Source organism: Talpa europaea (assembly GCF_964194135.1).
Source record: "Talpa europaea genome assembly, chromosome: 12".
In the NCBI taxonomy this organism is placed as follows: Eukaryota; Metazoa; Chordata; class Mammalia; order Eulipotyphla; family Talpidae; genus Talpa; species Talpa europaea.
In genome coordinates, this window is record NC_140079.1 from 42425175 (window position 1) to 42452068 (window position 26894).

Genomic DNA, 26894 nt, shown 5'->3' on the forward strand with positions numbered 1-26894 from the left:
TTGTGGACTCCACTCCCACTCCAGACCAAAGCCATCAGGACATTGGGAAAGACAAATCCCATCACCACCAAAAGGAAGGTTGCTGGAACCTAAGGGTGGGGGTAAGCAGTTGGCTCTCTGCCAGCTCGTGGTTCTCGGCCAGCTCTCAGAGTGCCATTGGGTTTCCAGGTTGGCAGATCGGGTAGGATGCATTTAAGATTTTATTTCCCTATTTTCTCCCTGAGTTGTACATTTCCTCATTTCCCCTTTCCCTTGTAAATAAACCTTTATCAACCTTTTGTGTGTGCATGAAGTGGAGTATTAATAAGTCCCTTTTAAGTGCACAGGTGAGGACCCACAGTCAGGCAACCCGTTTTATATCGGGGCTGCTCTGTAACAAAACCTTTATTAACATCCTTGAAAAGGTGACTCTCTTAGGATCCAATTCACCAGACTTAAAGTATCATTTAGGTTGTTTCATTTATGTATTTGTTTCTCTGTATTTTTCCCAACTTACACTGTGAACACATTGAAAGAAGGAATAGGTCTTGAAGAAGGGATCAACATAGCGATGGGGAAATTCTGCAAGTAAGTCCTCCCATAAAAAAAAAAAGTTAATAGGGAGGAAAAGTGGCAGGTCCCTGTGAAAACCAGGACACGGAAGATAAACTGGTGACTCTGGCAAACTACCCAAAGAGGAAAATTGCCATAAAAGAGGACGAAAAGAGAAGAAAGTTCCGAACCCTGCTACCCTCCCCCACCCACAACGCTGGTACACTCTGACCAACAGAGAGGAAAAAAACAAAAAAACAAAAAAACGACGAGAACAAACAACACATCAAGCGGGACTGTGAGTGGAAAGGAACTATTGCAGGCACTGCACCCGGTGAATGGAAACTGTGGAGAACTGTTGAAGAATAGCCCCAGAGGTGTGCGAATTGTTAGGGGGAAAAGGATGTCCAGAGCTAATTCCATACAGCCTTTGTGGACTCCACCCCCCTCCAAACCAAAGCCATCAGGACGTTGGGAAAGACAAATCCCATCACCACCAAAGGGAAGGTTGCTGGAACCTGAGAGTAGAGTTAAGCAGCCAGGTTTGTTATAAAACCAGACATGTGGGTCTTGAGGGGGCTTTTTGCCTTCACGGCTCTTGTCTCACGGCCAGCTCTCAGAGTGCCATTGGGTTTCCAGGTTGGCGGTATGGGTAGGATGCATTTAAGACTTTATCTCCCACTTTTCTCCCTGAGTTGTACATTTCCTCATTTCCCCTTCCCTTGTAAATAAACCTTTTATTAACCTTTTGTGTGTGCCTGCAGTGGAGTATTAATATGTCCCTTTTAAGCTCGTGCGTGCGGACCCACAGTCAGGCATCCTGTTTTATATTGGGGCTGCCTGTAACAGAATGGCTCCAGGTGCCATTAGAGGAAAACGACTCTGCAGAGAGACCTGTGAATAGCCCAAGCTTGTGTGGTAAGCCAGCTGATAAGCTTGTGTGGAAAAGCAGTGTGCGCGAAAAGCATACATGGATCACGGCTGCCCAGGTGCCCACGCCTCTGACCTAGGTTTGTGGGGAGACACGCGGGAGCTGTCACTGAGGTGAATGTCCCTCACTGAGTGAGTAATCAGAAACCAGGCTCCCGGACACGGGAGCGGGGTGCAAAAGGCACCATTTCTGCTGTCATTGAACTGGGCTATAGCCCGCTTCCTATATCTGAGGGCTTCGGAACTGAGACCGGGGCACGAAATTTGGGGCGTGGGATGCCCACGACAGCGGGCATAGGGTAGACACAGTACCCCATGTCGTTGAGGTGCTCCACGCCATCCCAACTCTGTGCCCTGGACCCACCGGAAAAAACAGTCCTGGAAGGACACTAGGAAAGATCTCTGGTGCCACCTAGCAACCAGAACAAAAACACCAACATCCTGATAGTTGGAAACCAAGGATCCCCAAAACACCCTCAGGCTCTGAGAGAGGGTGGGCCACGCAAACAGGGGTGAGAAGGGAAATAAGGTGTGCAGCAAGACCCCATTCTGGAACTGAGAGCTCAGAGCAGGATCTGGAGCGTGGGACGCGCCATAACAGTGGACACTGCACTGGGTGACAGCCAGCGTTTTGGATCTGAGAGCCCTGGAACTGAGACCTAGAGTGCAGAATTCAGGACGCGGGATCCATACAGCTGTGGGCACAGCACAGGGTGAACACAGGGCAGACACAGCACCCACCTTGAATAAAAGCCCCTGTGTTGAGGTGTTCCCCTCCAACCCCCTCTGTTTCTCAGACAACCACTGGAAAAAAGCACATATCAGCGAGTAAGGGCCTCTGGCACCACCTCTTGATCAAACTAAATCCCCAACTAGCTGATTCCCTGTTGGAATTGAGTAAATACAGAGGGAGGGAACTGTAAGGGACAGTGCCCAGCAACACAGCATCAACACCCTGGTGGAGTTTAGCCTACCAGTGCTGGTCTCAGTCTGGTGAACATTTTCTGGTGTTCACCAGATTCCAAGGGTGCACTCCAAAGATGCCTGCCAACACTAGTGACACAACGTCACAACACATAGAACTAATTAAAAAGCAAACAACAGGGAGAAGAAAAAATATAAATAAATAAGCAAGCAGGAGACAGGCATACCACAAGAAGAAATACAGTCACCAGAGCTCAACAATGACATGGAAGAACTTCTCAGCCTATCAGACAGAGAATTAATGATTATCATGATTAAAAAGCAGAAAGAAAACAAAAAGGAAAAATGATTTGAGACAAAAAATCACTGAAGAATGAAATTGGGACCTTAAGAAAGCAAAGAAAAGAAATGCAGGAGATTAAAAGATTACTAGAGGAGATAAAAACTCTGGGAAAAGCAATGAAAACACAATCGATGAAATGGAAGAATGGATCAGTAGTATCAAAGATACAGAAATAAAAAGAGCCAAAAGAGAAAAGGAGAGAGTAGTGCAAATGAAGCAGTATGAGGATAATCTTAGACAATTATCAGACTCCATGAAGAGAGGAAATGTAAGAGTTATAGGCATTCCAGAAGGTGAGGAGACAGACAAAGGAACTGAGAAATGATTCAAGGAGATAATTGAAGAAAACTTCCCAACCATGAAAAAGGAGACAGATACAGACATACAAGAAGTGAGAAGAACTCCCAATTATTACAATGAAAAGAAAACTACAGCAAGACATATAACAGTAAAGCTTGCAAGAGACCAAAACAAGGAAAAAATAATGAAACTGGCAAGGGGGAAGAAACAGATAACTTATTAGGGAAAATCAATCAGGTTAACTTCTGAGTTCTCTGAAGAAACACTACGGGCAAGAAGAGAATGGAGTAACATATTCAGCAAACTTCAACACAGCAAATGCCAATTAGGAATACTTTAACCTGCAAAGCTCTCTTTCCTCTATGAAGAAAAAATATGGGTCTTCTCAGAAAAACAGAAACTCCAGAAATTCATTACAACTAAACCCCCACTCCAAAAAATTCTACAAGAAGTCCTAAAGCAAAAACCAACAGAGGAATGAACAAGAAGAACAGAATAAGCAAGGAATAAAATCACAAAAATGACCCCAAAATGGCAAATACAGATGTCGACATATCAATATTAACTCTAAATATAAATGGATTAAACTCATCAATAAAAAGACACAGAATAGCAGGCTGGATTAAAATGAAAAATCCAACCTTCTGCTGTCTCCTGGAAACACATTTAACCACAAAAGATAAGCATAGACTGAAAGCAAAGGTTGGAAAACAATTCTATAAGCAAATGGACTGAAAAGGAAGGCAGGAACAACCCTACTTATATCAGATGAAACAGACTTCAAATTAAAAAAGGTAAAAAGAGACATAGATGGACAATACATTATGATCAAGAGGACAATATATCAGGAAGATATAACACTCATCAACATATACTCACCAAATGAAGGGGCACCAAAATATATTAGACAATTATCAGCTCTGAAAACAGGCATTAAAGAAAATACATATACAGTGGGAGACTTCAACACCCCACTCTCACCAATGGACAGATCAAGGAGACAAAAAATAAACAAAGACACTAGAGCCCTAAATAAAGACTTAGAACTCATGGACTTAACAGACATGTATAGGACACTGCACCCAAAAAAATCCAAGTACACATTTTTCTCAAATGCTCATGGATCATTCTCCAGAATCAATCACACACTGGGCCACAAGACAAACATCAAAAGATACATGAAGATCAAAATCATTCCAATATCTTCTCTGATCATAAAGGCATCAAGCTAGAAATAAATCATGAAAAGAAAAGAAGGAACCCTCCCACTTCATGGAGATTAAAATCCACGCTACTGGAAGACCACTGGACTAATGAGATCAAAGAAGAATTCAAAAAATATTTTGAATTGAATGACAAGCAGGGCACCACTTTCCAGAATGTATGGGATGCAGCAAAAGCAGTAATAAGTGGAAAATATATAGTAATGAAGGATCACATCAACAAACAAGAAAAACTCAAAGAAACAACCTAATCTCACATCTCAAAGAGCCAGAAAAGGAACAACAAAAAAACCCTAAAGCCAGAAGAAGAAAAGAAATAATAAAAATCAAAGCAGAAATAAATGAAATAGAAATTAAAATAAAAATCCAAAAGGTCAATGAAACCAAAAGTTGGTTCTTTGAAAAAATAAACAAAACAGACAAACCTCTAGCCCAGGCTCACAAAGAAAAAATGGGAGAAAAATCATATAAATAGGATCACAAATGCAAGAGGAGAAATCACAACAGACTCACTAGAAATCAAAGAATAATCAGAGATTACTATGAACACTTATATACAAACAAATTCAACAACCTAGAAGTGATGGACAAATTCCTAGAATGATCCAATCATCCAAAGCTGGACAAAGAAGAAGTAGAACAACTAAACAGACCAATTACAAGCAGCGAAATTGAGGCAGTAATCAAAGCACTCCCCAAAAACAAAAGGCCAGGCCCAGACAGATTCACAAATGAATTCTACCAAACGTTCAGCAGTGAATTAGTGCCTATCCTACACAAACTCTTTCAAAAAATTGAAAAAAGATGGAATACTACCAAATAAGTTCTATGAAGTTAGCATTACACTAATACCAAAACCAAACAAAGGCAGCACAAAAAAAGAAAACTACAGGCCAATCTCCCTAATGGAAACTGATGCAAAAATCCTTAACAAAATCCTTGCCAACACAATCCAACAACGCATCAAAGGGATAGTACATCACGATCAAGTGGGATTCATCCCAGGGGCACAAGGATGATTCAACATATGAAAACCGATCAATGTAATCCAATACATCAACAAAAAGAAAAATAAAAACCATATGATCATATCAATAGATGCTGAGAAAGCATTCGACAAAGTCCAACATCCATTTATGATGAAGGCCCTTGAAATTCTCAGGATAGAATGAGCATACCTTAACACGATAGAAGCCATATATGACAAAACCACTGCCAATATTATTCTCAATGGCAAAAAGCTAAGGCCTTTCCGTTAAGATCAGGAACAAGACAAGGATGTCCTCTCTCACCTCTGCTCTCCAATTTAATACTGGAGGTCCTAGCAGGGCAATAAGACAAGGGAAAGACATACAAGGAATCCAGATAGGGAAACAAGAAGTAAAATTATCACTATTTGCAGATGATATGATAACATACATAGAAAACCCTAAAAACTCCATAGAAAAACTACTCAAAATAATCAACCAGTTCAGTAAAGTAGCAGGATACAAAATCAGCACACAAAAATCAGTAGCCTTCCTATACACAAACAATCGGAAGAAGAAAATCAGAAAACTATCCCTTTTATAATAGAAACAAAAAATATCAAAAACTTGGGAATAAACCTAACAAAAGAGGAGAAGGACCTATACAAAGAAAACTATAAAACACTGTTGAAAGAAATAGAAGAAGACACAAAGAAATGGAAAGACATCCCCTGCTCATGGATTGGAAGGATTGCCATTACTAAAATGTCCATTCTACCAAAAGCAATATACAGAATCAACACTATTCCAATAAAAATCTCAATCACATTCTTCAAAGAAATAGAACAAATACTGAGGAAATTCATATGGAACCACAAAAAATTGCAAATAACCAAAGCCCTACTGATGAAAACAAAGGGGAAAGAAGGTATCACACTTCACACTACAAAGCCATAATAATTAAAACAGTTTGTTATTGGAACCAAAACAGACACACAGACCAATGGAACTGAATAGAGAGCCCAGAAATAAAGCCACACTTATATGAACAACTAATCTTTGACAAAGGAGCAAAGAATATGCAATGGAATATAGACAGTTTGTTCAATAAATGGTGTTGGGAAAACTGGATCTCCACATGCAAGAAAATGAAACTAGACCACTACCTCTCACCGTGCACAAAAATCAACTCAAAATGGATAAAAGAACTGGACACAGACCTGAAACCATAAAATATATAGAAGAAAATATAGGGAAAACACTACAAGACATACATCTCAGAAACATCTTTAAAGACACATCACCTAAAGCAGTGATAGTGAAGGCAAAGATAAACACCTGGGAATACATCAAACTGAAAATCTTCTGTGCAGCCAAAGAGACATTAACCAAAACAGAGAGAAACCCCACTGACTGGAAAAAATATTTGCACTCCATCCAACTGATAAGGAATTGATCACTAAGATATATAAAGAACTCATACGGCTCAACAAAAACAAAATAAATAATCCAGTCAAGAAATGGGCAGAAGAATTTTAAATACATTTCTCCAAAGAGGAAATGCAAATGGCCAACAGGTATATGAAAAAAAAAAATGTTCAACACCCCTTATAATCAGGGAAATGCAAATCAAAACCACAGTGAGATACCACCAGTAAGAATGGCACATATGAAAAAAAAAAAAACACTAACAAATGTTGGCAAGGATGTGGTGAAAAAGGAACTCTCCTACATTGCTGGTGGGAGTGCAAACTGGTCCAACCACTATGGAAAGCTATCTGGAGGTTCCTCAGTCTACTAAAACTGGAGCTACCATATGACCCAGCAATTCCACTACTAGGGATCTACCCAAAGGACACAAAAATTTTGATTCAAAAGAACACCTGTACGCCTATGCTTATTGCAGCACTATTTACAATAGGTAAAACTGGAAACAACCCAAATGCCCAAAAATAGATGACTGGATCAAGAAGATGTAGTATTTATACACAATGGAATATTATTCAGTAATCAAAAAAGATAAACTCATGTCATTTGCAGCAACATGGATGGAGTTAGAAGGAATTATGCTCAGTGAAATAAGACAGAAGGAAAAAGAAAAATATTGGATGGTTTCACTTATAGCAGGAATATAGGGGAACCAAATAAGACATCAGTGTAAAAAATTATTAATAACAGTACAAATCACAATAAAGTGAAAACAGACAATTACAAATCAGAGACATACTGCAGGGGAGGAGGAGGGATAGGGGTCAGAGGGAGGAAGGGAGAACAGGGGACTGTGGTGATGGTGTATGGGTGCCTTCGGGAAGGAAGTTCTATGGGGACTCAACCTGAGGGGGTGGGGGAAGAAAATATTGTTTAAAAAAATAAAAAAATTAAAAAACAAAAAAGAAGGAATAAGTCTTATTTATTTCTTTGCCCCATATTGTAATTTAGTTTCTACTGCACAGTAAATGATTAGTAAATGTTTGTAAATGGCTGAAAGAAAATCAAAGGGTTGAACAGTGTTAAAAAGGTAATACTCTAAATGGGAGAGAAGAAAGAAAGCAAATAAACTGTGTTACATACTGCTGAAAGAGAGAGGCTCTAAGATGGAAATTGAAGAGATAAGTGGGAGCAAGAAGATATTTGAATGCATCCAAAATTAACTTTCGGAATCCAATATTTATCACAGCCAGATTCTATATGACCAAACTATTCTGTACCTGCTATCCCTTTACAGCACCTGAAGTTAGAACCCATAAAGGCAGTCCTACCCATCATGCCACCTTCCTCACTACCGTTACGGATGCTCTGGCTCACACGGACATCATCAGGGAAGAGTCTGAGTTCACTGATGCTGTTTCTTCCATGTGTGAAGATGAAGTTGGAAGTTCTACATTCAAGAAGGGTAGAAAGGTGGAGTCATTCATGAGGCCTGTGGGAAAAATCATTCTGCTTTACTCATAATTTGAGATTAGAGAATTTGACTTGAGAATGTGTGATGGAAGCACTTAGAGTTTATGTGGTTTGGGAGTGGAAGACCCATGAGCCTCGTGGGTGAAGGATTCTTTTGCCTCTCTTTTCCCTGAGAAATAGAGTTATCTGGAGTTAGAAACACAAAACAGAATGCAAACTTGTGTCAGATTCAGCTCTTTGGAGTCATTATCCCTTTGGACACTATCCTCCCAAGAGAAGGTCACCTCTCTTTCATCTCTTCGTGCATGGTCTCTAGCAAGCAGATAATTACAAGATAACTGCTCTGTTTCTGACTTTGGAGGTAAATTCTGGCTACTGTAATATAATTTCTATTTCCTGTGTGTCTTCTCTGTTGTTGCCTCTCAATTACAAGGTCTCACTCTCTCAACAGCATTTCCCCTTTTTTGATGACTACTCATATCTGTTTATCTCACTCAGCCATTTGGTTTTTTAGTCTTTTACAAATACTTATTAAATAATCACTCTAATTAGGTGCTAAAATATGTTCTGGGGATAAAAAATATAATAAGATTATTTTTCTACCTTTAAACTTGCCATCTAAATTGGGGAAAGACTAGGAAATAGGTAAGTGCAAGATACTGCTGATTCTATAATCCTCCTATGTGGGTTTAAAAAAATAGTTACCATTTCCTGAGTAGGTTAATTAATTCTTCACACACAAACAATTAATTTTACTGAATATAGAAGGAGGATTGGAATTATTTCAGTTATTAAAGAAGTAAGTACATGCCAGGAAAAGACTACAGAATAAGAATGAGGCATTTGATAAACTGTAATAGTGTCTCTTGTGGTTTTGATTTGTATTTTCTGATGATACCTGATAACCCATATTTTTTTAATGTATTTGTTGACCATCTGTATGTCTTCTTTGAAGAAATTAGTGGGAGCAAGAAGATATTTTCATGCATCCACTATTTCATTAGAGCATCCCACTATTTCATTAGTATTATTTACGTTCTTGTAAGTGCATGAATTCTTTGTACTTCTCTGATATGGGCCTCTTGTCAGATATATTATATGTGATATTTTCTCCTCTTCAGTAGTTTCTTTCCTTCAATGATTGTTTCTTTTGAGGTACAGAGTTTTCCTTTTTTTTTTTTTTACTTTGATGCAGTCTTGTTTGTTTATTTTTCCTTTGTTTCCTTTGCTGTTGGAGGATAGTTCCCAAACATACCCTGAAGTCAGTGATGCAAAGTATTTCACCTATGTTTTATTCTATTTTCTGATTTCAGGTTTTAGGTCTAAGTTTCAATCATCATTGATGTAATTTCTCTGCAAGTTATAAGTTTGTGGTCTGGTTTCATTCCTTTGCATATAGCTGTACAGTTTCTCCAGCAACATTTGTTGAAGAGACTTCCCTTTCTCCAATGTTTACTCTTGGCTGCTCTGTCACAGATTAGCTGTCCATATAAGTGTGGGCTTATTTCTGTGAGTCTAATCCTTTAGGGTGAGTGAGAGTGTGTTACTGTAGTATGCTGTTTTTTTTTTTTAAAAAGATTTATTTGTTTATTTTTACAAGAACTGGGGTACAGGCCAGATGCGCAGAAAGGTGAGAGGATTCACCAGAGACAGATTAGGGAACAGAATAGGCAGACGATGAAATATACTGCTGAGGGGAGCAGTGGGCAAGTCAGGAGAGGTCGGCTGTGCCATGTGGGAGCCTCGCCGGTCTGCTGGGATTGAACCTGCTTTGCAGAGGCTGCAGACAGCTTCACACTGTGGTGCTAAACTGCCTGCGCCACCAGGGGAGGCCTGCCATAGCATGCTGTTTTGGTGATAATTTGAGTTTTGTAGTATAATTTGACGTCTGGCAGTTTGATACTGCCATTCTTTTTTAGTCAATATTGCTTTGACTGTTTGGGATATTTGTAGTTCCATATAAATGTCAGTAGTGTTTGCTCTATTTCTTTGAATAATTCTGTTGAAACTTTGATAGGGCTTGCATTGTATCTGTATATTACTTTGGGTAAGATGGCCATTTTAGTGATGTTTATTCATCTAAAAATGGAGTAAGGAAAATCTTTCCATTCCTCTATGAACTTTTAGTTTCTTTTAACAATGTTCACAATTTTAAATTACATACCTTTCCTCTCCCATGTAGTTAGTTCCATGATCTTTAATTCTTCTTTGATACAGTTGTAAATTGGCCTATCTCTTTGAATTCCTTCTCTTCAAGTTGTTTGAATTCAGGAACACAACTTATTTTTCTAAACTGATTTTGTAGCCTGTCATTTTCTTGTACTGATTTATTGTTTCTAAGAGCTTTTTAGTGCACTTGTTCAGGCTTTCTATATATACTATCATGTCATCTACAAAAGTGATGAGTTTATTTCACCATTTTTAATTTGAATTTCTTTACGTTCATTTGCTCCATTGCTCTAGCTAGGCCTTCTAATACTATGTTGAATAGTAGCAATGATAGAGGAAGGAGGTTTGGTTTTGTCCATTTTGCTGCTTTAGTTTTCCCTGTTTGTTTTTATTTAAGTATCTCCAGCAGTAACTTAGAGAGTTGAACTACTTTTATGTTTCCAGTGTATAGCACTGTAGTTTTATTTTATTTAATTTAGCTGGGTGCCCTTGTCTCTGTAAATTTGGAGACTCGCTCTTATAGCTGCTGAATCAGAAGATGGGGAAAGGGACTGGAAGTTGTATCCACTGTTCTGAAAATAGGTGTTGGGAACTATGACTTGTTTCTGTCACGCCACCAATTCTCGTCCTCTGCAGTTCCAAACTCATGATTCTGTGGTCTGCACTCTGTCAGGGCACTTCACAGAGTAAGTAATATTCCTGTGGGTAGGGGAAAGGTCCTAACCTGCAGGAAACACCCCTGCTCCTCCACACATATTTTCCATAAGCAAGGGTGTGTGCCTCCATTTTGTTTAGTTTTCTCTCCCCAGGGTCCCTGGCTGAGCAGGCAGCCTGCCAGTGTATTCCCCCAGCCCATGCCATCACCCAGTTCCTGTTCAATGAAGTGTATTGCTCTGTCCTGTCTCCTCTCTGTCACAGTCTTTTCTGATTTCATATGTCCAAGGAGTGTACCAGTTTCATTCACACCATGGGATGCTCTGGTCTTAGTGTCCCAATGATTAACCATGTCATAATCCTCTTGGAGAAAAACAAGAACCTCCCCAATGCCATTTTGGCTCATCTCCAACACGTTTCCATTTTTAATTTAAAATCTATTTATATCAGTATAGTGTTCATGCCATTTTTTGATATCCATTTACTTGTAGGATTTATCGCTATATATTTTCCTCTTATTATTGCTCTTGCTGCATCACATACATTCTGGAAATTGGTCTCCTCATTGTCATTGAACTCAAAGTATTTTTTAATTTCTTCTTTGATCTCCTCATTTGTCCAGTGATCTTCCAGTAGTGTGGATTTCAATCTCCATGAGGTGGGAGGGTTCCTTGTTTTGTTTTCATGATTTATTTCAGTTTGATGCCTTTATGATCACAGAAGATAGTTGAAATGATTTTGATCTTTTAAAAATTTAATTTTTTTTTATTTTTTACACCATTGTTCATTTTTAAACAATATTTGCTTCTCCCAAACCCCTCAGTTGTATTCCCCATAGACTTTCCTTCATCAATTGACCTGTGCACCATCACCACAATCCCCTGTGCTCCTTTCTCCCTCCCACTGATGATATTGCAATGTATGTCTTGTAGTGTTTTACCTATATTTTCTTCTATATATTTTATGGTTTCAGGTCTTATGTCCAGTTCTTTTATCCATTTTGAGTTCATTTTTTTTTAAAGATTTTATTTATTTATTTATACAAACACTGGGTATAGTCAGAAGTGCGGGAGGGTGTTGGAGACCCACCCCAGCTAGAAGTCGTGTCAGGGATCTCAGAAAGGAGAGGACAGAGTAGGTGAAAGTTCCTTTTTCTCTTTCTCTGAAAGGGCTGAGGGGAAGTGGAGCGAGGTGGGAGTGAGGAAGACACACCTTATTTTGTGCAAGTATCTCCTGCTGAGGATCTCAGCGGGTCTTTATTTATACCTTAAGCCCAGCCATGGGATTACATCAGTGTAAGCATCAAGGCAGAACAGAAACAATCAATACATATTTTCTCATGAATAAGACTCCCTAGGTCTCACACCTAAAGGGCAATTCTCTGGTAACCTTAAGAACAATTAGTTTCCTAGGTACAGCTCATTTGCTAACATGATCAATCATATATACATAACATTTGGCAACAATTAAACTTTCTCAGTTATAAAGTGGGTGTAAAATTCCTATTCTATATTCAATTACTAAAATCATTTTATCTCCTAGCACTCAATTAACTTGGTTAATAAATTGATTACTTCAAAGTGGTCTGAAACAACTCATCAAATCTAAGTAAGTTTTACTGAAGTCTAACTCCTAACTAGAAATTCCTAACCTCCCCCCCCCCCACCATCCCTGTGTCAGGCTAAGGCTTCCAAGCACAGTTGGTTCAGGGCAGTTTGTTCTCCATAGTCCTCAGGGCTGGAACATTTCTTCCCTAGCTATACCTTTTGCATTATTTACTTTCTTTGATACTAATTCAGGTGTAAGAATAACAAATCAATTAACATCTAAGTCTGAATTGGGTTTTCATATGCCAATTAATGACTAGAACTTCTGCATTAACCAAGAACAAAGAGGAGCGCTTTAGCAGGCGTTGCCATGGAGACTCCCTAGTTCAGATCTTCTTTGGGAAGTGCAAGAACTCCCCTCTTCTGGGAAGTACAACTTTCCCTCTTCGGGGGAGCACAGAAACTTCCTGCTTCTCGGGAGTCTCCCCCAATGCCGGGACCACGTCAAGAGACAGCAAGGGTCTCCCCAATGCCGGGACCACGTCAAGAGACAGCAAGGGAGGCGCAGCCTGCCGCAGGAAGGTGAGAGAATTCACCAGAGCCAGAGCGGGGAACAGAACAGGCAGACTGACCACTGTGGGCAGCTTCGTAGCCCAGCGCTCAACCACTGCGCCACCAGGGGAGGCCCCATTTTGAGTTGATTTTTGTGCATGGTGAGAGGTAGTGGTCTAGTTTCTTTTTTTTTTTTGCCTATCTGGTAGTCCAGTTTTCACAGCATGATTTATTGAACAAGCTGTCCATGTTCCATTACATAGTCTTTGCTCCTTTGTCAAAGTTTAGTTGTCCTATAGCTGTGGCTTTATTTCTGAGCTCTCTATTTGGTTCCATTGGTCTGTGTGTCTGTTCTTGTTGCAATACCAAAATGTTTTAATTATTATGGCTTTGTAGTATAGCTTGAAATTTGGAAATGTGATAACACCATTCTCCTTTGTTTTCATTAGTAGGGCTTTGGCTATTTGTGTTTTATTATTTTTTTTTGTGGTTCCATATGAATTTCATCAGTATTTGTTCTATTTCTTTGAAGAATGTCATTGATATTTTTATGGGATAACACTGAATCTGTAAATTGCTTTTGGTAGTTTGGCCATTTTAATAATGTTAATTCTTGCAATCCATGAGCAGAGAATGTCTTTCCATTTCTTTGTGTCTTCTTCTATTTCTTTTAACAATGTTTTTTAAAATAATTTTCTTTGTATAGGTCCTTCACCTCTTTTGTTAGTTTTATTCTGAAGTATTTGATTTTTTTGTTTCAATTACAAAAGGGTGGTTTTCTTGATTTCTTCTTCTTCCGATTGATTGATTGTGTATAGGAAGGCTACTGATTTTTGTGTGTTGATTTTGTATCCGGCTATTTTACTAAACTGGTTGATTATTTTGAGTAGTTTTTCTGTGGAGTTTTTAGGGTTCTTTATGTATATTATAATATCATCTACAGATAGTGATTGTTTTACTTCTTCTTTCCCTATTCAGATTCTTTGTATTTTTTTCTTTTGTCTAATCGCTCTGTCTAGAACCTCCAGTATTATATTGAAGAGCAGTGGTGAGAGAGGACATCCTTGTGTAGTTCCAGATCTTAAAGGAAAGGCCTTCAGCTTGTCGCCATTGAGAATAATATTGGGAGTGGGTTGTCATATATGGCTTTTATCATGTTAAGGTATATTCTTCCTATCCCGAGAATTTCAAGGACCTTCATCATAAATGGATGTTGGACTTTGTCGAATGCTTTCTCAGCATCTATTGATATGATCATATGGTTTTTATTTTCTTTTTGTTGATATGTAGGATTACTCTGATTGATTTTCATATGTTGAATCATCTTGTGCCCCTGGGATGTATCCCACTTGATCATGGTGTATTATCCCTTTGATGCATTACTGGATTCTGTTGGCATGGATTTGTTGAGGATTTTTGCATCAGTGTTCATTAGGGAGATTGGCCTGTAATTTTCTTTTTTTGTATTGTCTTTGGTTTTGGTATTAGTGTCATTAATGTTGGCTTCATAAACTCATTTGGCAGTATTCCTTCTTTTTCAATTTTTTGAAAGTGTTTGTGTAGGATAGGCATTTATTCATTGCTGAACATTTTGTAGAATTCATTTGTGAAGCCATCTGGGCCTGGGATTTTGTTTTTAGGGAATGTTTTGATTACTGCTTCAATTTTGCTGCTTTTAATTGATCTTTTTAAGTGTTCTAGTTCTTCTTTATCTGGCTTTGGATTATTATATCATTCTAGGATTTTTTTCATCTCTTCCAGATTGTTGAATTTGTTTGTATGTAAGTGTTCATAGTACTCTCTGATTATTCTTTTGATTTCTACTAAGTCTGTTGTGATTTCTCTTCTTTCATTTATAATCCTATTTGTATCTGTTTTCTCCCATTTTTTTCTTTGTAAGCCTGTCTAGAAGTTTGTCTATTTTGTTTCTTTTTTCAAACAACCAATTTTTGGTTTAATTGATCTGGATTTTCAAAAAAAAATTCTATTTCATTTATTTCTGTTTTGATTTTTATTTCCTTTCTTCTACTGGCTTTTGGGTTTTTTGTTGTTCTTTTTCTAGCTCTTTCAGATGTGAGATTAGGTTGTTTCTTTGAGTTCTTTCTTATTTCTTGATGTGAGCCTGTATTGCTCTATATTTTCCTCTTATTACTGCTTTTGCTGCATCCCATACATTCTGGAAATTGCTGTTCTCCTCGTTCAACTCAAAGTATTCTTAAATTTCTTCTTTGATCTCCTCATTAGTCCCATTATCTTCTAATAGTGTGGATTTCAATCTCCATGAGGAGGTAGGGTTCCTTACTTTCTTTTTATGGTTTATTTCTAGTTTGATGCCTTTATGATCATGGATGCTAGTTGGAATGATTTTGATCTTCATGTATCTGTTGTTTGTCTTGTGGCCCAGTACGTGATCCATTCTGGAGAATGATCCATGCATGTTTGAGAAAAATGGGGTGCAGTGTCCTATAGATGTCTGTTAAGTCCATGAGTTCTATGTATTTAGGGCTCTAGTGTCTTTGTTTATTTTTTGTCTTGTTGAACCTTCCATTGGTGAAAGTGGGGTGTTGAAGCCTTTCATCATATATATATTTTCTTTAATGTCTGTTTTCAGAGGTGATAATAATTGTCTAATTTTTTTGGTAGTCCCTCATTTGGTGAGTATATGTTGATGAGTGTTATATCTTCCTGATGTTTTGTCCCCTGGATCATAATGTAATGTCTATGTCTCTTTTACTTTTTTTTAATTTGAAGTCTATTTGATCTGATATAAGTATAGCTGTTCCTGCCATTTTTTTTTTTGTTTCACTTGCTTGTAGGATTGTTTTTCAACCTTTTATTTTCAGTCTATGCTCATCTTTTGTTGTTAAATGCATTTCCTGGAGACAGCAGAAGGTTGGATTTTGCTTTCTAATCCAGCTTGCTACCCATGTCTTTTTATTGATGAGTTTTCTCCATTTACATTTAGAGTTAATATTGGTATGTTGGTGTCTATATTTGCCATTTTGTTTGTCTTTTTTTTATGATTTTATTCCTTCCTTTATTTTGTTCTTCTTATTCATTCTTCTATTGGATTTGGCTTTAGGACTTCTTGTAGAAATTTTTGGAATGGGAGTTTAGTTGTAATGAATTTCTGGAGTTTCTGTTTATCTGAGAAGGTCCTTATTTTTCTTCATAGAGGAAGGAGAGCTTTTTAGGGTAAAGTATTCTTGGTTGGCATTTTCTGTATAAGACATTTTTAATGGAAATTATTAAGTAGCTATAAAGTTTATATGAAAGGAACAATGTGAAATTATATACAGCATAGCTCAAAAGAAGAGTTGTTCACAATTGTCTGCCTCTTACTCTCTGCTAGTCTTGATGGAAAGTAGTCAGTCTTTCTGCTACAGTACCTGAATTGAACTTTCTCTCAAGCCTGAACAAATACAGGAAAAAGGGACAATTTCCCTCATATGCTTCTTCTGGGAATTGGCTGGCCAGAGTAAGATTATTTCCCTGTTAGAAACCATTGTGTGTTTCCTCTTATTTATTCAACATTCCTTCCAAAGATTTTGACTTTTTTTCTGCCTACTCCTAAAGCTCCTATGTGTTTTTAAACTGGCTTGTTGAAGTCTTAATCCATGGCGACAATATATAGAGATAGAGCTTTCTTTTTTTCTCTTTTTTATAGAGAGTAAAGTTTAAATAATGTCAGAAGATTGGGGCCTTAATCCAATAGGATTGATGTCCTTAAAGAAGGAAGGATATCTCCCTACTTCTCTGCATGCAGATGAAAGTCCATGTGAGGAAACAGTGAGAAGCAGCCATCTTCAGCCAAGAGAGGAGTCTCACCATCAACCAACTCTGCTGTTTTCTTGACCCTGGAAATCTAGCCTCCAGAACTATAAGAAAGTAAATTTCTATTGTTTAAGCTGCCCTATCTGTACTATTTTGCCACAGAGGCCTAGAAAACAAAAGAAAATAAAGATGTATAGGAAATGTAGGCAAGAAAAATCACCATAATTTCACATCTGTCTGTCTCTTACTCTCTGCTAATCTTGGTCATCTTTTAAAACACAGCAGGAATATTTTCGTTTATCAATAAATATGAATCTAGGACTATTTTGAGTGTTTTTGAAGGGAAAAAACACATTTATTGTGATGTTCCATGTTTAGATTGGGGTCTTGTGAGTATTGGAATGGCAGTGCAACCTGGAAGGGGGATTCATTTTTGCCTTTGCTGAATAGAAAGACCCTGTAAAGTCATATAAATGTGAAAAGATTGTCACAGGGTTCCAGGCTCACAGGATTTCATGAGGGACCCTAATAGCTAGACTGGTGTGCCTGTGAGTTAGATGCCTTTCCTTCTCACCATAGAGGTTTGCATACCACAAAGCCTACTGCTGTGAGTGAATCATTTCTCAGAACTGGACTGGATGATAAAGGGGAAATACTGCCTTTAGTGCACTGTAGGGAGGGCAAGGAGCTCATTTTGAAGGAACTCTTTCATGGGTGTTGTACTTGGACAAGCCTTATCCTAGAGACAATGACTCTACCTGCAGGTTTGTTAATTTTCATTCCTCATGTGTCATCAACTTCTCTATCAACGGCCCTGAGTGCTGTGGGGCTCAAACTTTGAGCTCTCTTAATCCAAAACCCATCCTCTTCAAGTATGTCCTGAAATATGTACCTTAAATAGGAATGATCCTGGAAGAGAAATGCTCAAAGCAGCTTTCTTTCTTTTTTTTTTTTAAAGATTTATTTATTTATTTATAGAAGCACTGGGTACAGTCAGAAGCATGGGAGGGTGAGAGAATTCACTAGAGCCAGAGCAGAGAGCAGAACAGGCAGACTGACAAAGTATACTGCTGAGGGGAGCAGCGGGCGGTAGGAGAGGTCTGCGTGCCATGTGGGACTCTTGCCCAGCGACCGGGGATCAAACTGGCCCTGCAGAAGCTGCAGGCAGCTTAGCAACCAATGCTCAACCGCTTCAAATCAGCTTTCTCCTGTTGCCAAAGAACAAAGAACCTGACAGGGGCAAAGTCATTCCATATGAAGAATTTTACCACCTCTATTGGGAGAGGCTGGAGATTCAAAGATGTGTCCTTTTCATCAGCTGCCTGTATAAGTTCTGTCCCCATACTTGTAATATTTGATGTTCCACCAGTGCTGTGTCTGCTGGTAACTGATTCCTTGGTGATTCCAGGAGATGGAGGGGAAGATTAAGTCCTCAATTTTGCCTGAAGTGCAGGAGCCTTTGGGATGCAGTGGGGAGCCATGCGTTGCAGGGCCAAAGTCCCCTAATCATGAGGCAGTGATAAATAGAAAAAGGATTGAAATTGGAGCTGTACTCTCATCTCTTGGCCATTTCTCTGTCTTCCTGCCCTAGGGCTGTCGGTGCTCCTGATGTTGCCCTCAGTTCTGAACTCTAGAGGTGATTCTGTCCAATCAGTCCCATTAGTGACATAAGCTGAGGAGTGCATCCAGGAATCTGGGTCCTCTCACAACAAAGTAGGGAAGCAGGCTTATCTGCAAGTCTCCAAGATAGACCTCTGGAGATAAGAGAAAGTTTATTCATCTTTAAATGTCCAATTTTCTGAGCTCTTTCTTTTTGGGTGACAGTCAACCTTTTCTTCTCTCCCCCCTTCTACACTTGGATCCCAAGCTGGGATCTGATTTCCTTTGGACCTTCTGATCAAACGTGTCTGTCCCCCACAGCCTTTGCAGCCACAGCCTATGCTCCGTGGTGCCCTCTGAACTCCACATGTGTCAGTGCCACCGCCTGTCGTTGCCTTCCGGGATTCAGTTCTTTGTCTGGAGAGATCATCACCAACCCCTTGGAGACTTGTGATGGTACAGAGACTTGAGGGGTGCTGGAGGGGTACACAGGGATTGTGATGCATGATCCATTGCCTGTGGGGCAGAATCTAATTGTCTTCTGATTAAACATCAGGCTTAATACTGGTGCATCAGATAGGGGATGGATGTCTCTGCCCCATGGAACCCACATCTCTAGGAGGTGACACTTTGGCCTGCTGTGTTCCAGACATCAACGAGTGTGGGCTACCTCTGACAGAGTCCTGTGGGAGATTTGCTGATGGGGGCTACCACTGCATGTGCATCCCAGGATATGAGCTTGTGTCTGGGGGAACAACATTCAGAAATGAGAGTGAGAACACGTGCCAAGGTAAGAGTGACCCCGAGTCTTATATCTCCTCACCTGTAAGGGTTGGGTGTCACCAGAACCATTTTTGCAAAGTTTAGGGTACAGGCTATGATTACAGTATGATGATTTTATGTTTCTTCCTATTTTTTTAAAAAGAATCCTTTTTACAAATGAAAACAAAAGTAGCTTTTGCCTTTTGTTAACTTATGACTTTCACACTGCTTTGCCAATCTGTGCCTTGGTTCACCCATTTGCAAAAGAGAGGTGACAATGGTGCTTACTTCAGAACTGCTGGAGAGATACGTAAAATTACAAAGCACAAAACAGTGATGGTTGTTGGGATTTCAGATTAAATTATCATTACACCCTCTCCAAGATGGGCATCGTTGGGGGCCATGCTGCCACAGTGTGAGCCCCCACGCCCCAGCTATACTGCTTGCCATGACTGTGCCTGACGACTTTGGGCCCAGGAGGAGCTGGGCTTCCAGGCACCACCAGGCTTGGTTCCCTTTCCAGGAGAGCAGGCAAGCAGAGTCTGGGGCTTTAGGCATCCACAGTGACAGACGGGGCCAGCAGTGACGTGTAGGAGCCATGACTTCCCCTAGAGGTTAATGCAGAGCACAGAGAGCAAGGGGGTAAAGCACCTGCATGAGGCACAATGGGAGGGCTCCCCGCTCTGTACTGCTGGTTCTCAGAGGCCTGTGGGAGGGTGCTGTGCCCCATCCATGTGGCCTGGTCTTCTATCTCCTCCATGAGATTTGAGGATGCTCACCCCACTTTCCTCACACACCAGAAGGCACCTGATCCAGAGGCTATTCTGGGCAACAACTTGGTCCCCACAGCACTCTGAACCCCCAGTTTCAGAACCCTCCCCAGAGTGCTACTTCACAAGTTTGGAGCATTCCCCTTGCCAACCTGGCATCTTATTTTATAAATAGAAAATGGTGGGGTGGCATTCAAGACAGTTATCAAGGCTCTGACATTATTTTCCCCGTAACATCTGTCTTCTTTGCCATCATCTGTGACTGCTGAGATGAGACCCGATCCCACCTCACGTCTGTAGGCTCAGCCACACCAGGAGTCCCTGAATGATGAGACAAGGAACTCTTCCCAGAAATGTGGGAGGGGTAGATTAGGCAGCAGGCCACATCTGGAGACAATACCTCCTGGCACACTGACCTGACACCTTGGCTGCTCAACTGTCTAATTTCTCCACGCAAGTTTCTGCCATGATCCTTCCCTCCACTTCCCAATAATTTCAATGAACAAATCTGTGGGCAACTTGGCTGACCAGGTGAATGTTGTGTTTGTTGCAGGCAGGGTGCTGAGGGCCCTTCTCCCACACTCTGTGAGAGCTGGAGGGGAAGAGGGCCCATCTTTCCACTGGCAAGAGAGGGCGTCATCAGGGATCACTTTTACAGGTCCAACTCTCTCTCATGGAGTCCAGCCAGGCTCACATTAAGCCAGACCACTTGGGAAAAGAGATGGAGAATAAATCCCAATCAGCATGACCCGTAGCTCTGCTTCCCAGGTGGGAGACCAAGGACTGAGAAGACCGAATGCCTGTCACCTAGTGTTCATCAGAACCTGCTGCCCTCTAGCCTTCAGGCCACACCCACTACTGGCCTTGCTCAAATGTGTATTTTCACCATTTCCTGCCAGTCCAGGGAAAGTTTTTGTAAGGTTCACGAAAAGCACCTTTGTCACCCAAGGTTGCCTGGCTGGATGTCAATCCCACTGTCCATCCCAGCCTGGCACCCACTGTCTGAGTTGCCCTGGCCTCTCTGGCATCTTCTTCATTCTCCCTACCCCTTCCTGCAAGCCCATTGAGGGTCCTGGCCCAGGTGTCTATCACGGTCCATCTGCATGGAGCAGAGTCTCAGAGAACACAGAAGAGCACTGTCATGCCAGAGTCACCTGAATTCCAAGGAGAACTCAGTCAGTGAGCATCATCCTGGGAAATGAAGACAAAGTCCATCACTGACTTCTAAGATGATCCTGATTGGAAGGCAGCATTTCCCTTCCGCTCACTTCCCAGGAAGGGCCACCTGGTCCCTGTCCAAAACCCCAGGCTGGGACACAGGTGGCTGCGATGTCCCTGCTCCAGCTGGGAGCCGCCCTGGGAGGCAGAGGGGCTGGCAGGCAGGGAGGCCTCAGGCTGCTTCCGGACACACCTGGACAACAAAGCATCTAGGTCACCACCTTCAACTACAGAATGGCTCCACTTGAGTAAGAAAAGGCACCCACCACGGAGGAGAAGACAGAGAGTCTTCTGGATGCTTCTTTTTCAAGAAACGTGACTGACCCCCAGGCCTGAAATCCGCCCACAGCTGTAGGCACCTATTTCCTTTTCCTTCCCCTTACAGATGTGGAAGAATGTAAGCAGAAGCCCCAAATATGTAAAAGTTGCAGCATCTGCGTCAACACTCAGGGCAGCTACACCTGCAAGTGCCAGTCCGGCTTTGAGCTCAACCCGAGGGACCCAAAGCTGTGCACAGGTAGAGGCCCTGGAGGATGCCGCGAGACTGCCCTGGAGCTGGGGAAGAGCTGAGAGTTCCTGCCACAGAGGAGGAGGGAGAAGATGCTCAGGTTCCCGCAGTGTCAAGGGCTTGCCAGAGTGCTGCCCAAGGACACGCCTTCCTGGATTGCTCCCCCCCACAGCAGGGAGGGGCAGAGCCTGATGGACCTGAGCTCCCTTTATGGAACTGTCTGTCCCTGTGAGCACCCCCTGGCCGTGCCCCTTTCTCATCTGTCACATCTGAGCACATTTGGAGGAGGGATCACTTCTGGCTCAGAAATGGGGAACCTCTGTCTAGGGCTAAGGAGGAAGCATTTAAAAGCCTTGAGCAGGAAGTCCAGCTCCCATGAGGCCAAGTTTCCCTCTTGGCCTCAGTTTTCTGCCTCAACCGGGACACTGTCCCTGCTGAGCCTGTCTTGAGGGAAGCTGCATAACCAGCTTTGGCAGAGGGGACATGGCAGCACTCTCAGGGCAGGTGTGTCCTCGGTGCAGGCAGGGTTGGGGCCCAGGCTGGGCAGGGCTGACTCTGGTCTTGTCCTAATAAGGGGGAGGCAGCTCTGCTTGGCAGTGGTGACTCAGCCCCACCCACCACGTTCACGTGGAGCAGCCTCAGTGCCACAACCTCCCTGGTTGGAAGCTCCTCACAGTTCAGCCAACCACACCCCCAGCCCCACCTTGCACCACAGGTGAAGTTCAGCTTCTCTGGACCACACAGTGCCCACTGTACTGCTCTGACCCCTTCAGGGACATGCTGAGCTCATGGAGTTTTACAGTGAAGATGCCATCACAAGGCTGTACCCTGACAGCCAAGTGGCTGAGAAAGAGCGTGTGGGTGGGGAAGCTCCTGAGTGGGAATGCTGAGGAATCTGAGGGGCAGAAAGGATGACGGTGTGATTCGAGAGAGGTAGACCCTCTGGCTTTGTCCCCAGATGTGAATTAATGTTCCGGGGGTCTGAACCCCTGCCACCAGACCACCCACTGCATGAACTTCATGGGAGGCTATGTGTGCCACTGCCACCCTGGCTGGAAACCAGTCCCTGGGTCCCCCAATGGCCCAAACAACACTGTCTATGAAGGTGCAGAGCCATGATCCCCCTCCCCAGGCCCCCATTCGGGAATGTGTGGGCACCAGGCGGTATCACCTTCAGCCAGTGGGAGTGGGGGACACTTAACCTGGAAGAAGTGAGAGGGTCACAGACAGGGGAGGGGCCTAACCCCCTTTTGTCTCCAGATGTGGAGGAGTGCAGCTCTGGGCAGCACCTGTGTCACACCTCCACCCACTGCGTCAATACTCTGGGCTCATACAAGTGCCGTTGCCCCCAGGGCTGGGCGCCCAAACCAGGATTCCCCAATAACCAGAACACCACCGTCTGTGAAGATACCTGGTTCCACCAGACCCAGACCTCCCCTTCCCTCTGGGGAGTCTCACACCTAAAAATCCACTGTCTGTCCCTAGCAGAGATCTTCCTCACCTGACTCTCCACACCCTGGAGTCAACATTTTCACCATCCATAAGGTGATCCTGTGCCACCTCTGCACAAGCCCCTGGCTCTGAGTCTATGCTCAGGGATGTGTGGTCACCAGGTGGCTCGTCTCCAGCCAAACAGGGGGGTGGGATGGCTGGTGGTCAGGCGCCACTTTCACTCTGAAGGGGGTGATGCACAGACAGGGGAGGGGATTGACCCACTTTTCTTGTCTCCAGATGTGGATGAGTGCAGCTCCGGGCAGTGTCACAGCTCTACCCACTGCCTCAACACTCTGGGCTCATACAAGTGCAACTGCCTCCAGGGCTTGGTGCCCAAACTGGGATTTCAGGATAACCAGACCACCACCGTCTGTGAAGGTGCCTGGTCCCACCTGACCCAGAACTCCCCTTCCCTCCAGGAAGTCTTACACTTAAAGATCCACTCTCTGTCCCCAGTGGAGATCTTCCCCACCTGACTACCCAACACCTTGAGTCAACATTTTCACCATCTACAAGGGGCTCCTGTGCTGACTGTCCCCTCTGCACAAGCCCCTGGCTCTGAGTCTATGCTCAGGGATTGTGGTCACCAAGTGGCTCATCTCCAGCCAAATAGGGCTGGTGGGAGGGCTGGGGGATCAGGCGGCACTTCCACTTTGAAGGGGGTGGTGCACAGACAGGGGAAGGGCCTGACCCCCTTCTTGTCTCCAGATGTGGAAGAGTGAGCTCCAGGTGGCACCCGTGTCACAGCTCCACCCACAGTGTCAATACTCTGGGCTCATACAAGTGCTGCTGCCTCCAGGGCTGGGTGCCAAACCAGTATTCCAGAATAACCAAAAAACCACCATCTGTGAAAGGATCTGTTTTGATTATAACCCGACCATACCCCAAAACCCCAACTTTCATACCTAAAGACCACTGTTCTGTCCCCCGCAGAGATCTCCTTCCCCACCTGGATGCCCCCACCCCCTGCAATGAAGAACCGGGTGCATGGCCCCAGCAGAGTTCAGGAGGTGGGAATGCTTGGGCACAGCATACTGTGACTACCTGTTTTGCCCCATGCTTCTGCACCCACGGGTGATGCTCTCTGATCTTCCCCTCCTCAGAGTCTCTCCCACTTCTTTGAAAAACTCCAGGATCTAGGCAGAAATGTCATGTCAGCCCAGAAAACCATCGGGTAAGTGCAGTACCCAGGTGGAGGCAAGGTGGAGTATCCCAGACACCTGGAGAAACTGGTGTGGGAAAAGGCTGAGCCCAACACAATGGTACCCTCTCTAATGGCCCAGGGTGGAGGGTATTGTAGGTAGTAATTTGTTCTCACTGTCAGACTCCCACATATATTGACTAATGGCAGCTCCTCTGGCTGTTTCTTGACTTGGAGTTACATGATCCTTGCATTCAGAATAGCGTTGACTTCTGCGTGGATCCAGGGCCAAAGACCCAACCTCTGCCATCTTCACTCCCACTTAGATGGTCTCTAGAGTCTGTTCTTTCCTGCCTCATGGCTCACTGGCTCTGTGTCTGCATCCTCCTAGGACCTCACACAATTGGTGGATAATCTGCTGGACAACCCAGGGGACTTGGAGACCCTGCCCCACTCAGAGCAGCACTGTGTGGCCACTAACCTGCTTGCTGGCCTGGAGCATGCACTGACAAGCCTGGGCAAGGCCCTGCCCAATGGATCACTGACGTTCAGTTTACCTGCAGGCACAGATAAGCACCCAGAGCCTGCTCTGCCCATTCCTGACCTCATTCTTCTTCCAGTCCCGGTGGAGCTGAGTGAGCACATTTGCATCTCAGTGTTTAATCTCATAAAATGAAAATAAAGGTGAAAGAGAAATGACCAATACTGTAAAGCATGTGTTTATATTCTCATCCACTAGTGGAAATTTAGGTGTTCCCATCTTTTAACTATTGTGAATAGTGTTACTGTAAATGTTTGCTTGTAGCATTTTACATTTCTACCTGCAATGTACTATATATATGTATATAATTCATTTTAATGTAAGTTATCAGCACAAGAAGTAATTTTAAAGAGAAATTTAATATAAAATAGAAGCACCTTCAAAAGACACTTTGTTAAATTATAACATGTAAATTTATATTATTTTATATTAAGTAGGATTTGTTTTATTGAGGTAAGGTATAACATAAACTTCACTATTTTAAGCAATTCAATGGTATTGATTACATTCACAGAGTTGTACAACCATCACTTCTATTCCTAAAATAATTCCATCAGCTCAGAAGTAGACATTGCATCTACCAAGCAGTCTCTCCTCCCTCCTCCCATGCCCCAAGCTGTGGCAACTCTAGAGTGTTTGTCTCTATGGATTTGTCTATTCTGAACTTTTCATATAAATAAGATCTTATATGACTTAATAATGTTACTTCTTTCATCTAGCATGACTTGAGTCTTCTCCATGTTGTAACATGTATCATTATTTCATTTCTCTTTACTGTTGAGTAATATTTCATCATATGTGGATACACTTCATTTTGTTTATATTCTCATCCACTGGTGGACATTTGGGTGCTGCCACCTTTTTTAACTGTTGTGAATAGTGTTAGTGTAAATGTTGGCTTATAGCATTTTATATTTCCACCTGCAATGTACAGGACCTCCAATCTCCGTACCTTCAGCTACACTTGTTATTTCCATCTTATTTTATTTTTTGATAACCTTCCTAGTGTATGTAAAGCAATATCTCACTGGGGTCTTGATTTGCATTTCCCAAATATTGGAGATGGATAATCTCTTTCCATGTGATTGTTGGACATTTGTGTATCTTGTTTGGAGAAATGCCTATTTAAATATTTTGCCTAATTTTTTAAAAAGATTTATTTATTTATTTATACAAGCACTGGGTACAGTGAGAAGTGCGGGAGGGTGAGAGAATTCACCAGAGCCAGAGTGGGGAGCAGAGCAGGCAGAAGGACCGAAGCACACTGCTGAGGGGAGCAGTGGGTGGCAGGAGAGGTCTGCGCACCATGTGGGACCCTCCTCTGGTGGCCAGGGAGCAGCCGGGGATTGAACTGCCGCTGCAGAGGCTGCAGGCAGCTTGCAACCCAGCACTCATCTGCTGCACCACCGGGGAGGCCCTTTTGCCTATTTTTCTATTAGTTTTTTGACTTTGGATCACAGACTTGTAAGTATCCTTTATATGTTCTGATAATGAACCTTTGAGATGAATGATTTTCAATTATCTTTCCCCATTCCATTGAATGGATGTTTTAAATTTGGATGAAGTCAATTTTATCTATTTTTCAACTAGTTGCTCGTTCATTTGGTGAAATATCTAGAATCTACTGTCAAATCCAAGGTCATAAAGATTTAAATTGTGTTTTCCCTAGTATCCTAATTTTAGCTTTTAAATTTAGATCTGTGTCGGGGCGGATCAACATGGCAGTGTCGAAATGCTGCAAGTAAGATCTCCCATTGAAAAAAAGTTAATAGGGAGGAAAAGTGGCAGGTCCCAGTGAGAACTGGGACATGGAGGATAAACAGACGACTCCAGCAAACTACCCGAAGAAGAAAGTTGCCATAAAAGAGGACCAGAAGGGAAGAAAGCTCAGAACCCTGCTACCCTCCCCCACCCACAAAGTTGGCACTCACCGACCAACAGGAAGGAGGAAAAAACAAAAAAACTAAAACAACCAACAAGAACAAACTATGCATCAAGTGGGACTTTGAGTGGAAAGGAACTATTTCAGCCACCACACCCCAAGA

The 26894-nt window shown here is 42.2% G+C and overlaps 1 protein-coding gene across 1 annotated transcript in view; it reads left to right on the forward strand.

Annotated features, from left to right (window-relative positions):
- The window catches only part of ADGRE2 (adhesion G protein-coupled receptor E2), a gene marked incomplete at both ends in the record, with an annotated part of 93309 nt that extends 68325 nt beyond the window's left edge, over window positions 1–24984 (forward strand). Inside the window, 8 exons of the mRNA XM_084249987.1 lie at window positions 1296–1449; window positions 7945–8112; window positions 18737–18871; window positions 19065–19205; window positions 21551–21682; window positions 23405–23545; window positions 24101–24177; window positions 24700–24984. Of these exons, the coding sequence (XP_084106113.1) occupies window positions 1296–1449; window positions 7945–8112; window positions 18737–18871; window positions 19065–19205; window positions 21551–21682; window positions 23405–23545; window positions 24101–24177; window positions 24700–24984 (1233 nt within the window). The remainder of the gene's footprint in view (window positions 1–1295; window positions 1450–7944; window positions 8113–18736; window positions 18872–19064; window positions 19206–21550; window positions 21683–23404; window positions 23546–24100; window positions 24178–24699) is intronic.
- Between the last annotated feature and the right edge of the window lie 1910 nt (window positions 24985–26894).